Source organism: Chelon labrosus, assembly GCF_963514085.1.
Source record: "Chelon labrosus genome assembly, chromosome: 11".
Lineage (NCBI taxonomy): Eukaryota > Metazoa > Chordata > Actinopteri > Mugiliformes > Mugilidae > Chelon > Chelon labrosus.
The window spans coordinates 16,839,529-16,854,976 of NC_140344.1; the positions used below are offsets into that span (position 1 = coordinate 16,839,529).

A 15,448-nucleotide genomic window follows, 5' to 3' on the forward strand; every position below is an offset into this window, starting at 1 on the left:
CTAAAAAAAAAAAATGTAAAAGCTTCACATAAGCATTCTGTGTGGTGTAAACGTGTTCTTTATATTATATCGTGTTCCCTCCTTGTGTTCCCCAAGCGCAAAATGGCTCGTGCTAAACAGGGATCCTGGTGCCTCATAATATCTCTCTACGAATGTGCAGCAAAAGATGTAGGGACTGATACACTGGCTTTAAAAAGTGTTCTTTTATCTGCTTTTGTGTAAGTGTGGCAATTTAGTGGAAGCCCTTTAGGTCTGAAGCATTCAGTTCTTTATTTAATCCTATCCCCTGAGGAATATTATAGACCTCCAGCGTAGCCTTTACCCGCATTCCTCTACCTAGTTTAGCTCTCATGCTATTGATTTTCCCATTAAGGGCTAACGCTAACCCCTGGGTAACCAGACTCTGGATTGCGCACTATGAAAGCTGTATTGAACAGATGCTATCCAGGGACTCTAATCAATGCCTCTACTGTTATGCAATATTATTTACATGAGTCATGTATTTAATGTTCTCCTCTTTTTTTTCTTTTACTTCACTTTTCTGCTGTCTCTGTCTGTCCTGCTCTCCTCTTCTCTTTCTCTGTATCTGAAAAACACAGGTGGGGCAGTAATGCGTGGCAGCTGTAGCCTCTGGTATGGACAGCGGTGAGGGAGGAGGAGGGGATGGAGGGGGAGGAGAGGAGCGAGATGCTGACCTCAGTCCCCAGGCTTTATCTCTTCCTCTCCTGACCCTGGCGGTCATTCCTGAGCAGGGGTCATCCTCTCATACCTCAGCCATGGCCCCTGCCAAAGAGCCCGTGACCCTGCCTCAGCATGAGGAGGAGGGTGCAGAGGGGTCCCAGGCTAGAGAAGAGACCCGGGGTGGTGAGCAGAAAGAAGGAGGCCTACACTCGCAGGAGAATGGAGCGCGTGAAAAGCAGGGGATGAAGGAAGACTTTGGGGAGGGCTATTTGTCAGGGCAAAGGCAGGAAGAAGGGGAGCTTCATGTAGGTGTGGGAGAGGCATCAGTTGCAGGGGGCCTTCCAGCAGCCCTCATCAGCAGAGGCGGAGAGGAGGAGAAGGAAGAGGAGGAGGCCATCTCAAACCAAAGCCAAACCAAATCCAAATGTTCTTTATTACCTCAACAGAGCCAGCACAGCTCTTCTTCCAGCACTGCAAAAGCCAGTGGCACAGTCGACAGCAAAATAGCCGCCTCTCCAAAGCCCTCCCCCACTTCTTCCCCCTCTCCAAAGCCCTCCCCCTTTTTCCCCATCTCTCCAAAGCACTTCAATTGTCCGTCCTCCTCTTCTGCCCTGCTGAGCGAGACAGAGGTAAAAGACATTAAGGGAGATCAGGGCTGGATTTCTGGGTTTTCTCAGAGCTTTAGATCCCAGCAGTCTTCTCTGGCTTTTCCACTGGCAGGTACGGAACCTGCCAGTACACCTGCTGAGGATGATGGGCCGGCAGGGGTTCCTCATTCTTCCATTTCCAATGGAGATGGTGCCAAAGCTCCAGAACCAAATGACAACCAGCTAGACATGGAGGTGGATGATGAGAGAGACAAAGAAGGTGAACAGAAAGAAGCTGTCCTTAAAAACCTCAACCAAGACCTCTCTCCTAATTCACTGACTAGTCACATGACCATAATGCACTCACGCAATTCCTGCAAGACCCTGAAATGCCCAAAGTGTAACTGGCATTATAAGTCTCAGCATACACTGCAAGTCCACATGAAGGAGAAACATCCAGAGACGGGAGGCCAGTGTGTGTGTGGCACCTCCGGGGGAAAGTGTGTGTGTGGTGGCGCAACACGAGGTGTGTGTGGATACTGCAGTTCGGGAAAACCTCATCCTCGCTTAGCCCGAGGTGAAACCTACGCCTGTGGCTACAAGCCCTACCGCTGTGAGGTGTGTGACTATGCTACCTCATCGAAAGGCAATCTCAGCATACACATGCAGTCCGATAAACACCTTAATAACGTTCAAAATGGTGGGCATCCAAATGGTCACATGCACACCTCTCCCATTACCAACAATGGCAGCTCCTCCAATGGTCATGCAGTGGATGAGCAGCCATACACCAAGGTCCCACTTTCTCTTTCCACGCCTACAACGCAGCCCGCCAAGCTCACACCACCTACACACTCCCACTCACATGGTAAGCGGTGGCGGTGCGATGTGTGCGACTATGAGACCAGCATTGCTCGCAACCTGCGCATACACACTACCAGCGAGAAACACACACACAACATGCTACGGCTCCAGAGAGGTTACTATCTGTCTCACTGCAGGAGCCTTGCCCCACAGCTTAAACACCTACAAAATGCAGGTGAGTAAAAACACACAACACCTGTCATGTATTGCTGTAATCAAACATGAAAGCTTGAAAATGTGTCAATTCTGGTTCATGGTTTCTTTCTGTTTTAGGTGCTGAGCTCTCCTTGAATATGCGACTGACCAGTCAACAAGTCGCAGAACAACCAGTCACCCTTGGGTCTGCACTGACTCCTTCTCCGTCTCCCTCACCCTCCCCACCCCCAGCTCCACCTCTGTCCCCCACTGGACCCCTGTCCCAGGGCGTGTTCCAGTGCCTTGTTTGCTCCTGCTTTTCATCCGACAGCTTAGAGTCTGTGGAGCAGCACCTGAATGCTCCCCGCTCCTTGCCCCAGTCTGAGTGGTGCTCCTTAGTCACTGGTGGTTGCCACTGCAGATTGTGCGGCTACACCACCCCGCTGAGGGCTAACTTCTCCTTGCACTGCCAGACTGACAGACACCGCACCCGGTACCAGCTTGCTGCTCACCTGCAGGAGGGCGGAGACAGGGGTCAGGAAGGGGCCGCTCTCATTGCTAAGGGCAACCCTGTCCAGCTGAGGTGCAACCTGTGCGACTACGTGACCAGCAGTTTGGAGAAGCTACAGGGGCATTCCCTCAGTTCACACCATGAGGCAAGCGTCCGGGTTTACAGAGTAAGTATATAAAAACACCTAAGTACACCAAAGCACCTGTGACTTAGTGCCTGCAAGTAGCACAAAAATATACTTAAATGTAAACTAGATGTAGAAACTGTTTTCTCGACCATATATGCTTCTTCTTCTGCCTCATTCATTTTAGTTCCTGCAACAGTATGACGGTGAGGTTGATGGAGGTTCGTGGCTGTTCCATTGTCTTCTATGCAACCACTCCTCCTCTTCTAAACTCCAAGTACTGAAACACAGTCAAACCCCAACCCATCAGCAGAGGGAAGGGCTACTACAGCTGCAGCCAATGGGCGGAGAGGAGCTGGCCGCCATTTTTACCATCAGGAAAAGCCGTGATTGTGTCACAGGTGAGAATATGAACTGTGCGGGTGCATTTGATTTCATGACGTGTGTGTTTCCAGGCGTTAGAGAGCAGACGGGGGATTAAGATGAAAAGAGTGAGAAAATGAGTAATGGCTGTTGCTGCGATATTGATCAAGCAAAGTGATTAGTCGATACACATCCTTGTTATATCCCCAATCACCCCTGACAACATCTAACTAGCACCTGCTAATCAATGAACCAATACAAATCCCCCGGACAAGGAGAGCAGGAGGTGGAGGCTAGTCACTGTTATAAACACAGCATTTATATTCTGAGTGTGTGCAACTAAAATGAGTAAGTCTACACTTTATTTGTAAATTACATCTATCATGTGATTTGTTTTTGTGCAGATTAAGACTTATTAAGGTGAACAGATGTGTTGTAAGTCCATATAACCTCTAGTCCACCTCTGAGGAGAATCTAATGTGGAATCAATACTTAATCAATAGTATATGGAGGCAAGCAAGACGAATGAAGTGCGGTCCAAAGACATTGGTCATTTTGAAGCATGTTAGCTAAAGAGTAATATAAACCACAATTAGCTGGATAGTTTGTGAGAACATATTGTGTGAAGCATTGTGTTTGCATAACATAATTACTTTCTTGTCCCCTCCCAGGAGAGCTCAGTGAGGATATGGAAACTTCCAGTGAGACCAGCACTGGTCCTTTGGACACAACCAAAGACACATGTAACTTGGGGACAAAGAAGAATTCTGATGAGACTGGTATGGTGGCTTATACAGAGAATTATTATACATTAAATTGTAAATGTAAATGCATTTATATGTTCATATTTATTTTTACGCGAAGAAGAGACAAAGAGGGAGGAAAGAGAGAAGAGGGAGTCGGTACCCTCAGCTAAGCGTCCATCTTCTGGATGCGGGGAAATGGAAAGCTCCATCTCAACCAAACGCCCCCGAACACACCAGCAAAATGAGAACCAGCAGGTGAGCAGTTGACACACATCTTAATAATTTAAGTACGTGAATATCAACTGAATCAATGTACACAAGCACAGTTCTTGATTAGACATGCCATGTCCTTTTGTAATCTCACAGACCCATGCACACTTTGCTACCTATTTAATCTGCACGTTAATAACATTTTTTCCTCACTTCTCTTATGCCCCTCTCGTCTCCTCGTTTCCCAAGACTGTCCAGTGCCCTTTGTGCCAGGTTAAACTCTCATACGTACACCTTCGACAGCATCTCACACATGTTCACAGTGTGGCGCAGGACTGTGTAGACAAGCTCATCAGCACAGTAAGTGTATGCAACTGCGAATTTGTTGTATTTGTGTTCGTCAGGAAGCAAAAGAAAATAAGAAAGCCAAAGCGAAGGGGGATGGGGAAGAGTGAAATGTAGGGAGACAATTCCATTAAGAAGGCACCAGAGAGAAAGGCAGCGATTTTTTTAATGCATGTTTAAGTAGCTCCCCGCTATCATCTTTGATGCAGCCGTGTGTTCTGTGTGTATGTGTGTGTGCGTCTTTTAGAGTGGAAGAGAGAGGGTTTGACTGAGTGAGTGAGGGAAAAGCCAGTCTTTCTATAATGCATGTTTAAGTAGCCCTCTATTACCAGAAGTGCAGTCAAGCTAAAAAGGGGCCCCCATGCTTTTTACTGTGTCTCTCCAACTAACAATGACCGGTCATCTATCCACATCACCATCCTCCATCTCCCTGGCCTGTATGCTAAGTGGCCTTTGTCTCTAGCTCTCTTTCCTTCCACTTGCTTTTCACCCTTTTTCCCCTCTGCTGTCCCTCCCTCCCCCCTCTAGCTACTCCCATCATTCCTATTCTGCAATTTCTGTCTCTGCCCCTCCCTTTCTGTCTCTCCCAAGCTCTCGCTCAATTTCTTATGCGTTACCCCTCCCTTACTCACTGTCTTTCGCCAAAGCAGTTTTTTTTTGTTCATTGCCCCATACTTCCTCCCTCCCTCTCCCTCTCTCTTTTTCATATTCTACACCCCTTGTCCCCCCCATCCTCCCCCCTCCCCCTCCCTCACTCTCTCTGATAGTAATTGAGGTTCATTAATTCAGACTGAGGTGATGATGGCCATTATGTACCTTGCTTTCCAATTACGCTCTCTAGATTAAGCCTGACCTTCAGTTTTCTCCGCAGTGTGTGTGTGTGTGGTTGTTCTTCTCTTTGGCTCTTATGAAGCTGTTACGTAGAGAAAACTCTTGTCATGTAAATCTCATCTTTGGCTGTCTGTCCTTTCCTTGGGGTGGCTAGCTCTTCCCGTACATAGAGTATTTGCTCTCATTGCTTGAAGCTGTGGGGATGGAGGTTTTCTGTATGAAGAATGATTTTAAATAAATTCATTATTCAGCTCAGTAAAGTTTTATTAAACCCTTGGGGCATGTTGGAGGGCGTTGCAGGAACTGAAGGGCAGACCCACATATCTCAACCATGTATACTTATTAACAAATTGATGTGCCTTGCTGCCTATACTGCTGCGTAGGCAGGTGCAAGATGGAACGACACACTTTAATGTTTTATGATATTAGTACAGGGAGTGCAGACACTCTGTTTATACATCTTGATATTTGCTTGCTATTATACTGTACAATTAAACATGTTTTATTCATAATGTTGGATTAAGAAAACATGGCAATATCCCATATTTCTTTTACTCTGAATTGGTAAAAGAACATTAAGTAGCAATAACTGACAGAACATAATTTTCTTTCCTCTAGGTCACACCATCCGTGGAACAACTGCAGCCTCAGCTGGAGACGGAACTACAGACAGACTTGGACACAGATGATATTCAGAAAAAAAATGCGAAGAATAAAAATGGAAACTGCTTCCACAATGCAGATTCTGTTACCTTGACTGATTCACTGAAAAATAAAGGTTGGTATTTAGATCCTCACTGAATAAGCAATAATAACAAACTATGTCATGCTCATTTGTTCAAAAAAGACACTGTTAAAATCAAAAAGCTGTGAAAGAACTAATTCACAGTCATATTTTTGTGCATTTTACAGGCGTTTCAGTGGAGAACACTGAGGAAGACGTCGCCGCACCCAAAGATGTCACAGCTCTTCTCACCCCACCCCTAGAAGACAACACTACTCACCCTTCCAATGGCAGACTAGCTCCCCAGTCCCCGACTCAGATCCCCCCCTCTTCACCACCCACCTCCCCACCCAGCGAACCACCTCCCCTCTCAGATCGTCATGGTTACCGGTTCCGTTGCAGCAGGTGCAGCTTGGCGTTCCCCACTCAGGAGAAGCTCCAGCTGCACTGGCAGTACCATGCCATGAGGGCGGCGACAGAGTGCCCCCTCTGTTCTAGACAATGCCGCAGTCAGGAGGCCCTGCAGAGACACATGCAGAACACACACTCACAGCTGGACAACACACAGGGATTGAATACACTCTTGCCGCCTCATACTGTGCAATACATGGAGCAGAATACAAATTCAGTTCAACAAGATTTTAGTCTATCCCCTCAAGTGGGTCAAGAAGCAGGAGAGGGTGATGATGAAGAGATAGACGACGAAGCATTGGGCATTGAGGGAAAGGAAGAAAAAAATGAAGACGTTAAAATTAAAGAGAAGGACGTGGTCTCCGAAGATGATGGAGGTGAGGAGGATTTGACAAAACCAGATAAAAAGCCACTTGAGGAGATGGAAATAGAATCTAGTTTGAGCTCTCTTTTCAAAAAGAGCTCTAACCCCTCATTAGACCGTTATCTAGATCCATCCCGGCCCTATAAATGCACCATATGTTCTGAATCTTTTACACAAAAAACGATTCTTCTGGTCCACTACAACTCTGTGTCCCATCTCCACCGGGCCAGACGAGCCATGCAGGACTCTGGCACAAGCGTTGCGTCCTCAGAGGCTCCCCGTGGTCCAGATCCTAGACCCTACCGCTGTCGATTGTGTGGCGTGGGCTACAGTCAGAGCTCCACATTGGACATACATCTGCGCTCTGTCCTTCATCAAACTAGAGCTCGTGCTGCTCAAAACCCAGCTCAACAGACCCCACCATCTACTGTAACTGCTCCAGTGTCAGTCCCCACTCAGAATGCTACCACCAGAGACGAAACATTCAAGAGTTTGTCTTTCACAAAGAAGCCAGGCTTGGTAACTGAGGCCCAACCAACCCTCTCTAACACAATAGATAGCCAGCATGCTAAAAAGAGAGTGGCAGAGCTTCTAGCATCAAGAAACCAGCTAATGCTAATACAACAGCAGCAGATAGCGCAGGCACAAGTTCAAGCTCAGTTACAACAGCACACAGCTCTGCTCCAGTCTCAAGCCATGCAGCATCTTGCTTTACCAGAGAATCTCCTTAAACAACACTTCTCCTTGGCGCCGGACAATTTGTTTTCTCTGCAGCAGCAACTTCTTCTGCCCTTTTACTTGTCAGGAGACATGAATCTTAACACAGAATTAAATGTTAAGAACCCAGAACTTAGTCACTTAGTATTGACCAACTCCATCCCGAAAGATCAGGTTAAGGCAGAGGCTGAAAGGGAGTCTCAAACTAATGAGAAACAAACCCAGAAACAAAGTTCAAATTCGTCTGTCAACCACCCAAAAGATTTGTGGTGTGAACCCAAGGCTGATGCAGTCTGTGGTGGGCCCTCCATCAACCAGATGGACAGAGAACATAGCAATCCTAGTCTTGGAGAAGAAAAGGGCAAAACACATGCTCCTAATGTTAAAAATGAGAGTCAGAAGGAGGAAGTGGTATCTTCTTCACTTAATCTTCTTGGATCACAGTGTCCTCCTCCTAGAGTGCCATATGCTGCTGCAAATGGGGAGCCTCTTAGAACGTTGCTGCAGAGTTATGGCTACGAGTTGGCATTGCAGTATATACAAAGTAGACACAGGCACCAGCAGCAAATAGCAACTCAAATAATACTAAATAAGCAAGATTGCTCTGATATGAACAAGATGAAAGTGTGCTCAGAGGAGGAAAGAAAGGAGGTTAATATATTACATAACAGAAATATGGAAGATGTTACCAAGGATAACAAAGGAGTAGAAGTCAATGGAGCGATGGAAAGCTTCCCAGAAGAGAACAAGCAACACAAAGGCAAAGAATTGGCAAACAAAGAGAGGAAGTGCTGTGAAAAGGGAGAGAAGTGTAGAGACTGTGGCAAGTTTTTTTCAGATGCCTTGATTTTAAAAAGCCACCAGGAATACATTCATAGCATGGTGTTCCCCACTGCTGCACTGGAGAGGTTTTCCAGAGAATACAGGCTGCAGTATGACCAAATGTACCCACTCACTCAGCCTAAATCTGCAGAGAATTCAGCTGTTTGCACCCAAGCTGCAGCTCCAGCTCTGGCAACATGCTCAGAATCAGATCCAGCAATGGAACCAGTTAAGCCTGAAATGGAAACCCTTGAAGCTCCACCTTTATCATTGGTTTCAGATCCCATGACCAAAACTACAGCTACAGCTACAGACCTAACACCCACTGCCCCTGCGCCTTCTTCTCCTCCTTCTCCCTCTCAACCTCAAGACTTTCCAAAACAAGAGGTCCCCATCCCGAGCACATCTTCTACAGCTACTTCTCAAACCATATCCCCCATACCTCTTCCCTTACCTAAAATACCTATGCTCCCTCTATCGTTGCCTCAGCTTCCTATGCCCCCACTGTCCTTACCAAAGCTTCCATTACCACCAATTCCCTTTCCCATGGAGCTACCTCTCCTCCCTTCAGTTGTAATGCAGTCTATGTCCCTCCATCCCCAGTCTTGGTTAGACTCGAGTGTGAATCCTGAGCTGGCAAAACTCTACCAGTCTCAACTTAACCCAGCTTTGCTAGGGCAACAGCCACAGCTTAATACGGCTCTGCTTGCCCAGCAACCTCAGCTCAGCCCAGCCTTGTTAGGTCAACCTCCGCAGCTCAATCCTGCATTGCTGGGTCAACCATCCCAACCTAGCCCCATTCAAACAGGACAGCAAAGCCAAGAGAGCCCCTCAATACTGGAACAACAGCAGAGTAAGAGAACCCGAACCCGAATATCTGAAGAGCAACTGTCTGTTCTAAGAAAACACTTTGATATCAGTAGTCTCCCCAGCGATGAAGAAATGAACAAAATGTCTGCTCTTTCTGGACTGCCTCACAAAGTCATCAAACACTGGTTCCGCAACACCCTATTTAAAGAACGCCAGCGAGACAAGGATTCCCCTTACAATTTTAATAATCCCCCAACCACAGCCCTGGAGGAGTCCAGAGAGGAAGTAGTGCAAAATCAGCCTTTGACACTTTCTCCCTGTTCACTGTCCCCAGGACTTCCAGCTAACTCCTCCCCACAGCCCCAGACAATGGACCTGTATAGAGGAGAATCCCACAGGGGCAGACGCTCTTCTAGAACCCGCTTCACAGAGCAACAGCTTGAGACTTTGCAGGGGGTGTTTGAGGCCACTCCTTACCCCAGAGAAGAGGAATATGACAGGCTATCTGCTCTGCTGTCTCTCCCTAATAGAGTCATTGTTGTATGGTTCCAAAATGCTAGGCAGAGAGCACGCAAAAATCAAGACCGGGGGACAGATGATGGATTGGAGGGGAAGAACCAGCTTGACAAGACACGCAAACACAGAAATGGCTACTACAAGAATGATGATGATAATCATGATAACAGCTGTGAGGATGAAGGACAAGGTGACTCTCAGAATGAAAACTCCATGGATCTGACTTATGAGTATTACACCCACCCTGACTCCCCTGGCCTTGATTTGTCCACTCATTGTACAGAAAGTGAGCCTCTAACCACCAACGGAGAACCAACACCTCCGAGGAAAGAAGATAAAACAGTCTCTTCACAAGCCAACAAGAACCAAGCTCCTGTTAATACTCCAAGTGGAATTTCAGATGCAGACATCCACCAAAAGGAGTCTGTTCAGACCATGAAATCAGGGTCTTGTCTGAAACCTGAGCCCATGATTCAACCACAAATTACTCCAGAAAGACCTCAGCCTCTCGCTGCCTCTTCTTCACAAAACCAATTACCCGCCATCTTGTCTGTGTCTCATTCAGAGCAGGGGCGTACACACAGTCCTCTTTCCGATCAAGCCCTTGAAAAGACTGGTGATGCATCAACCAACCACCCTTCTGCTCCTGAGTCAGAAATAAGCCACACTCAGCTGCCTGATGCCACAGCTTGCCTATCCACTGAAACACAACCACAAAGCCAGCTCCAAACCCAGGCTCAGTTCCAGTGCAGCCTCTGCCCAGCATCCCTGCCGTCATTCCAGATATGGCAAGAACATCAGACCAGGCACCTCCTGGCTGCTCAGTCCCAGGTGCAGCTCCTGCACTCTGGCTTCACAGACCGAACCCTGCCTTACATGATGCTTCACCCCAACCACACCTTAATGGCCAGCCAAATGCTATCAAGCGCTATGTCCCAGATACACCCTAATCCCACACACTCCCTGATTTCACACTTGAACAGCGTACAAATTAAGAACACACTCTCTGATCACTCAAGTAACACCCTTACCAATTCCCTGACACAGATAAAGCAGAGTACAAAGCACATATCAGAGACCAGTTTTGAGGGCCAAAGGGGTTGTAGAGAGGCTGAGGAGGAACACAGAAGGGATAAACGTCAGAGAACAACCATCACTCCAGAACAGCTTGAAGTGTTGTATCAGCGCTATAGCTTGGACTCTAACCCCACCAGAGGAGTTCTCGAAAGCATTGCGCGAGATGTGGGCCTAACAAGACGTGTTGTTCAGGTACTGTATAGACGATGCATCGAAAATAATTCATTGTTGATTTAGCTGAATTTTGAAACACATGGCTTTCTCTTACAGGTCTGGTTTCAAAATACACGAGCAAGAGAGAGAAAAGGACAGTTCCGGTCAATGGGGCCAGGATCCAGTTTCAGCTTAGGTTTTAACCATCTGCGCTGCCCATTCTGCAGGGCTCTCTTCAAAGTAAAAAGTGCCCTGGATGCCCATATGAGGTCACGCCACTGGGCAGAGGCTGAAAGAGCAGGCTACAATTTATCAATGAGTAATGGATCCAATGGGCAGACTGGGATGTCTATGCCATCTGTCACGGACAGACCAGGCCCATCTATCTCTTCCCACCATATCCCAAATCTTGGCTGTGTCTTCAGCAACAAAGAATTAACTATGAAGCCTCTGACTTCTTTGCCTTCAACCACTAATCTAAGCAACCCAGAGGAGGACGACGACTACGAGGAAGATGATGAGGAGTACCCATGTGAGGACAGTTCCAGTATGGCTGACCAAGGGTGTCTGAGTCCTGAAGGATCTGGGGGTCCAAGCTCAGATTGGGGTGAGACACAGACTCTGCAGCAGCAGCACCACCAGCAGCAGCGCCAGAGGACACAGATGAGTCACTTCCAGGTTCTCCAGCTCAAAGACTTCTATAGGAGCCACCGCACACCCAACCGTCACGAGTGTGAGACACTGGGCCAAGAACTAGGACTGCCTCACCGTGTGGTGCAGGTAATTGTTTCAAATAAGACAATAGAGCACAATAGATAAAACAAAGACACAGTCAAACCTGTGGTAATAGACTATGTTTTATATCTTGTCAATGTTTTTTGCAGGTGTGGTTCCAGAATGCCAGAGCTAAGGAGAAGAGGGCCAGGAGCCTGAGCTCTGACTCTGCAGAGAGGGAGCAGGCTGAGCTGTCAGCAGGGGCAGGGGAGAGAGACAGAGCTTAGATAGGCAGACTGCTTCCTTCAACTATGTTCTCACCAAAATCCCTCCTGCAACTGCTGTCAACCTTGAAATATATACCCTGTCCACTTGCTGCCAAACCTGTAACCTGAACACCCCAAAGATGCAGAGCCACACTGGCCCAAAGAGAAACTCTCTCAAATGATAATAGCAGAGAGCCCAAACCAAGTCCTCTCCACCACAGCTTTCCTCTTTTCATATTGTTCCTAAACTCTTTCCTGGTCTGTCTTATCTTGAAAAGAGCTCCTCTCCCTAGTCTGTCAGACACCTTACTACAACCAAACACCACCTTGAAAAAAGCAACCAGATGCCACAGAGGCCAAAGAGCATTCTCCAAGTATGTGACCTCACTGCCCAGCTAGACCTGCAGTCTACCTCTCAGTCTGCATGACAGACTCACAGTGGGCCCTCCACCAGACAGTGCTAGATGACTAGCTGTGTAGCATGTAGTGCCAGTCTATACGAGGCTGGAAAAGAAATTGTCAAAGAGATTTTAGTGTAAATAGAGAGCTCCAAAAAATAAACTTGAAGTAAAACAAAGCCGTTGAAAGTGGAAGAAGAAGAAGAAAAAACAACAACAGAACAATGTCCTTGAAATACACAGGGATATTTGCATAGAGCTTTTGTAAAGACTGACTCAGATTCCAAAGCTCATAACCAAAATTTTACATGTCTGTGGATTTAGTTTGAACATGTTTGTTTTCAATAACAAACTGCAGAGCTGACGTCTGTATGGTGATGGGGTGAGATCTGCAGCTGGCATACTCTAGGTAAGCCGAGTACCAAAAGACTGACACGGTGCTTGACTGCAGTTCCACCCTCCAAAAGCCAATGATAAGTCTTCTGTTGTACATGTACTCCTTCTATGTTCCTTTAGTGGATAACAGCCCAAATAGCACAGAACGCAAAGGCCAGTTTGTCCTGAAAGGGGCAAACTATTTTTTTATAGCACTCAACCATTATACTGTATATGAAAACTTTAACCAAACTCAAATTTACATTGTGTGTGTTTAGTAATAGTTTCTTAATATAAATCTTATGGATTGAGATAAACTGTCTTGCTTCGATATAATAGTGTCATGATAATGAAAAGATTATGACAGCTTTGATATGTTCAGGCAAGGTGACTACTGCCTTTCCGTTCTATTTGAATATACCAATGGCTTACCAATGTTATGTGATTAATGTAAAGCTTTCTATGCTCAGGTCAACAGCTCAACATGGCTCTGCTTCAAATGTGATCTAAATACTGTACTTTCCTGTTTTTAAAACAGAAGAGGCCTGGTTTAACCTTGGAGTAAGTATTAATAGATATCTACACAAACATCTCTGTATTTCAAAGATCTGAGCTTTTCACCTCTGAGTAATAGATTGTTACAAAAAAAAAAAACCTTATTAAAACTAAAGTGTTTAATAGTGTGAGGCGTAAATGTACAGTATTTAGCTTTTGTATGGTTGACTCGAGACTTCATTGGATGTTTGAGACATAGCTCTCCTTTCCACTTACAGAACGGGAGCTACTGCGCAAAGTTGAAAAAAACTTCGGATGTTATTGATGTTATTTTTGTACACTTAATTTATTTTCCCTCCTTCTTCCTCCCTACCTTCCACTTTTCTCTCTACCTTTTTCCTCTGTTCATTTGCAACCAGTCCTTATTCTATCTGTAATAATGATAATATAACAATAATAGCTAAACAATAATTAATGCTTTAAGACAAAAATCCAAAGACGTGATAATACTTTAACCATATGACCTACAAAAATAAGCGCTACTGTTTACTTGACGATGTATTGCTGTTTTTAAAGAAGGAAGGAGTCCCTGTATCTAAGCTACTGTTTTCTGCCTCTCATAAGCACACTGGAGACTGTAACCAAAACCCCAAACTAGAGCCATGGCAGTCTGTAATATAGCGGTTGAAGAGTTTTACTTCTCTTGAGAAATGTTCCAGTTTATTTTTCTTTTATACCATAGTGTTGAACTTCAGCCCTTAAGGATGTCCAGTTTGCTGCTAATGTACTGTAGTTTCTAACGATACTGTAGAAAGATGCATGCTCTGATCGCTTTACCACTAGGCTTTAATGACTACAAACTGTAATGATACCTGTGATGCTGTTGATAAACTGCTCCTCTGTTATTCTGTTCAAAACAAATGGATATGTGGGGCTCAATTCCATCAAGTTTGTTTTCCAGTATCTGATTAATTACCCCAACTCATAAGATAGATATGGCTTTCGTGATATCAAAAATATTTTTTTCAAGCCTCCAGTTTCAAAAAACCCTCATGGGGCATTAACTTCTCAATGCTTATGGAGATACTGCATAGTTATTTGAAGGAGTTCAGCCCCAAAACCTTCCACTAGTATGGTGTCTTTCTGTGTTGCAATGTCTTTAGTCCATTTGTCCAGCTCAAACAGCTTTGCTGAACTCAGACTGACATCACAGCCAACTTTTCCAAAGGATGTGGACTGACTAACTCTGTCGTGTTTTGTTCTTAAACTAACCAATGTTTACGACAATACCAATGAGCTTTCTTCTGTACAGAAATGTGCATTCCAAATACCACAAAGGCAGTTTTTTTGTATACTGATTATTTCAAATTTGATTTCTCTCGTACTCTCTTGATCTTAGTGACTGTAAGATGTACATATTGGAGTCCTCTATGGTGAAGAGACTCTGTTATCCTTACTGTAGGTAAAACAATTCTTTTCATTTTTTTCTGGATATGTTGTTGCCATAGTGATGACCAAAAAGATACCTGTGATGTGCACCTGTCCTTATGTCCTGCTCCAGTGGTTTAGTGTGTCTCTATACTCTCCCTACCCCAGTTTTCCCCTGCTGGTGTGTGTTTCTCTCCCTTTCCCTGCCCTTACTCCACTGAGCTTAATAAAGTCTGCTTTGGTGCACGCTCTGGTCTCATCCCTTTGGTCTAACAGAGAGAAGCCATTTTGTGAATGTTATGGTATGTGAGGGTGTCTGCCTGTTGTATATGTGCTTCATATTCCAGGTTGTATGTTCGGTGGCGGTGTGTGTCTGGCTTGAAGGCTTTTGATGTTCAACCGTGTGTGTGTAACACAGAAGGCGTTTGGTGAATGGAGCCATGACCTCTGGGGTCACTTCATTAATTACATCTGTGACATTCAGCCAGATGAGTTTCCTTTGTGACTAAATGATATGATGAATATTAACGACCTCGGATGAATTACACTGCTGCTCCTGCTGCTGCTGATGATGATAATGTGTTTTACGACTCTGGGAGAGTGGGGAGGAAAATTGCACACTACAGCACATTTAGGACACACAGATTTCCATATGCAACATTTCAAAGACCACAGCTTATGTTGGTAGGAAAGCTTTTTATTATTTTGTTATTTTTTATGTAAAACTTCCCAGTGGTTGATGACAAAGCTTGCCAGAGAAGAAAAAACTTAAAAGAACGTG

General features: G+C 45.5%; 1 protein-coding gene across 1 annotated transcript; it reads left to right on the forward strand.

Moving 5' to 3' along the window:
* Positions 1 to 635: 635 nt before the first annotated feature.
* On the forward strand, positions 636 to 15,179 carry LOC311496267 (zinc finger homeobox protein 3-like; the record flags this gene model as incomplete). The annotated part of the gene is made up of 10 exons (XM_084556058.1): positions 636 to 2,307; positions 2,406 to 2,944; positions 3,090 to 3,303; positions 3,937 to 4,044; positions 4,130 to 4,266; positions 4,471 to 4,581; positions 6,016 to 6,175; positions 6,310 to 11,030; positions 11,109 to 11,771; positions 11,876 to 15,179. 10 exons carry the CDS (start codon positions 636 to 638, stop codon positions 11,990 to 11,992), a joined length of 8,442 nt encoding a protein of 2,813 aa, XP_084412184.1. The 3' UTR covers positions 11,993 to 15,179.
* Between the last annotated feature and the right edge of the window lie 269 nt (positions 15,180 to 15,448).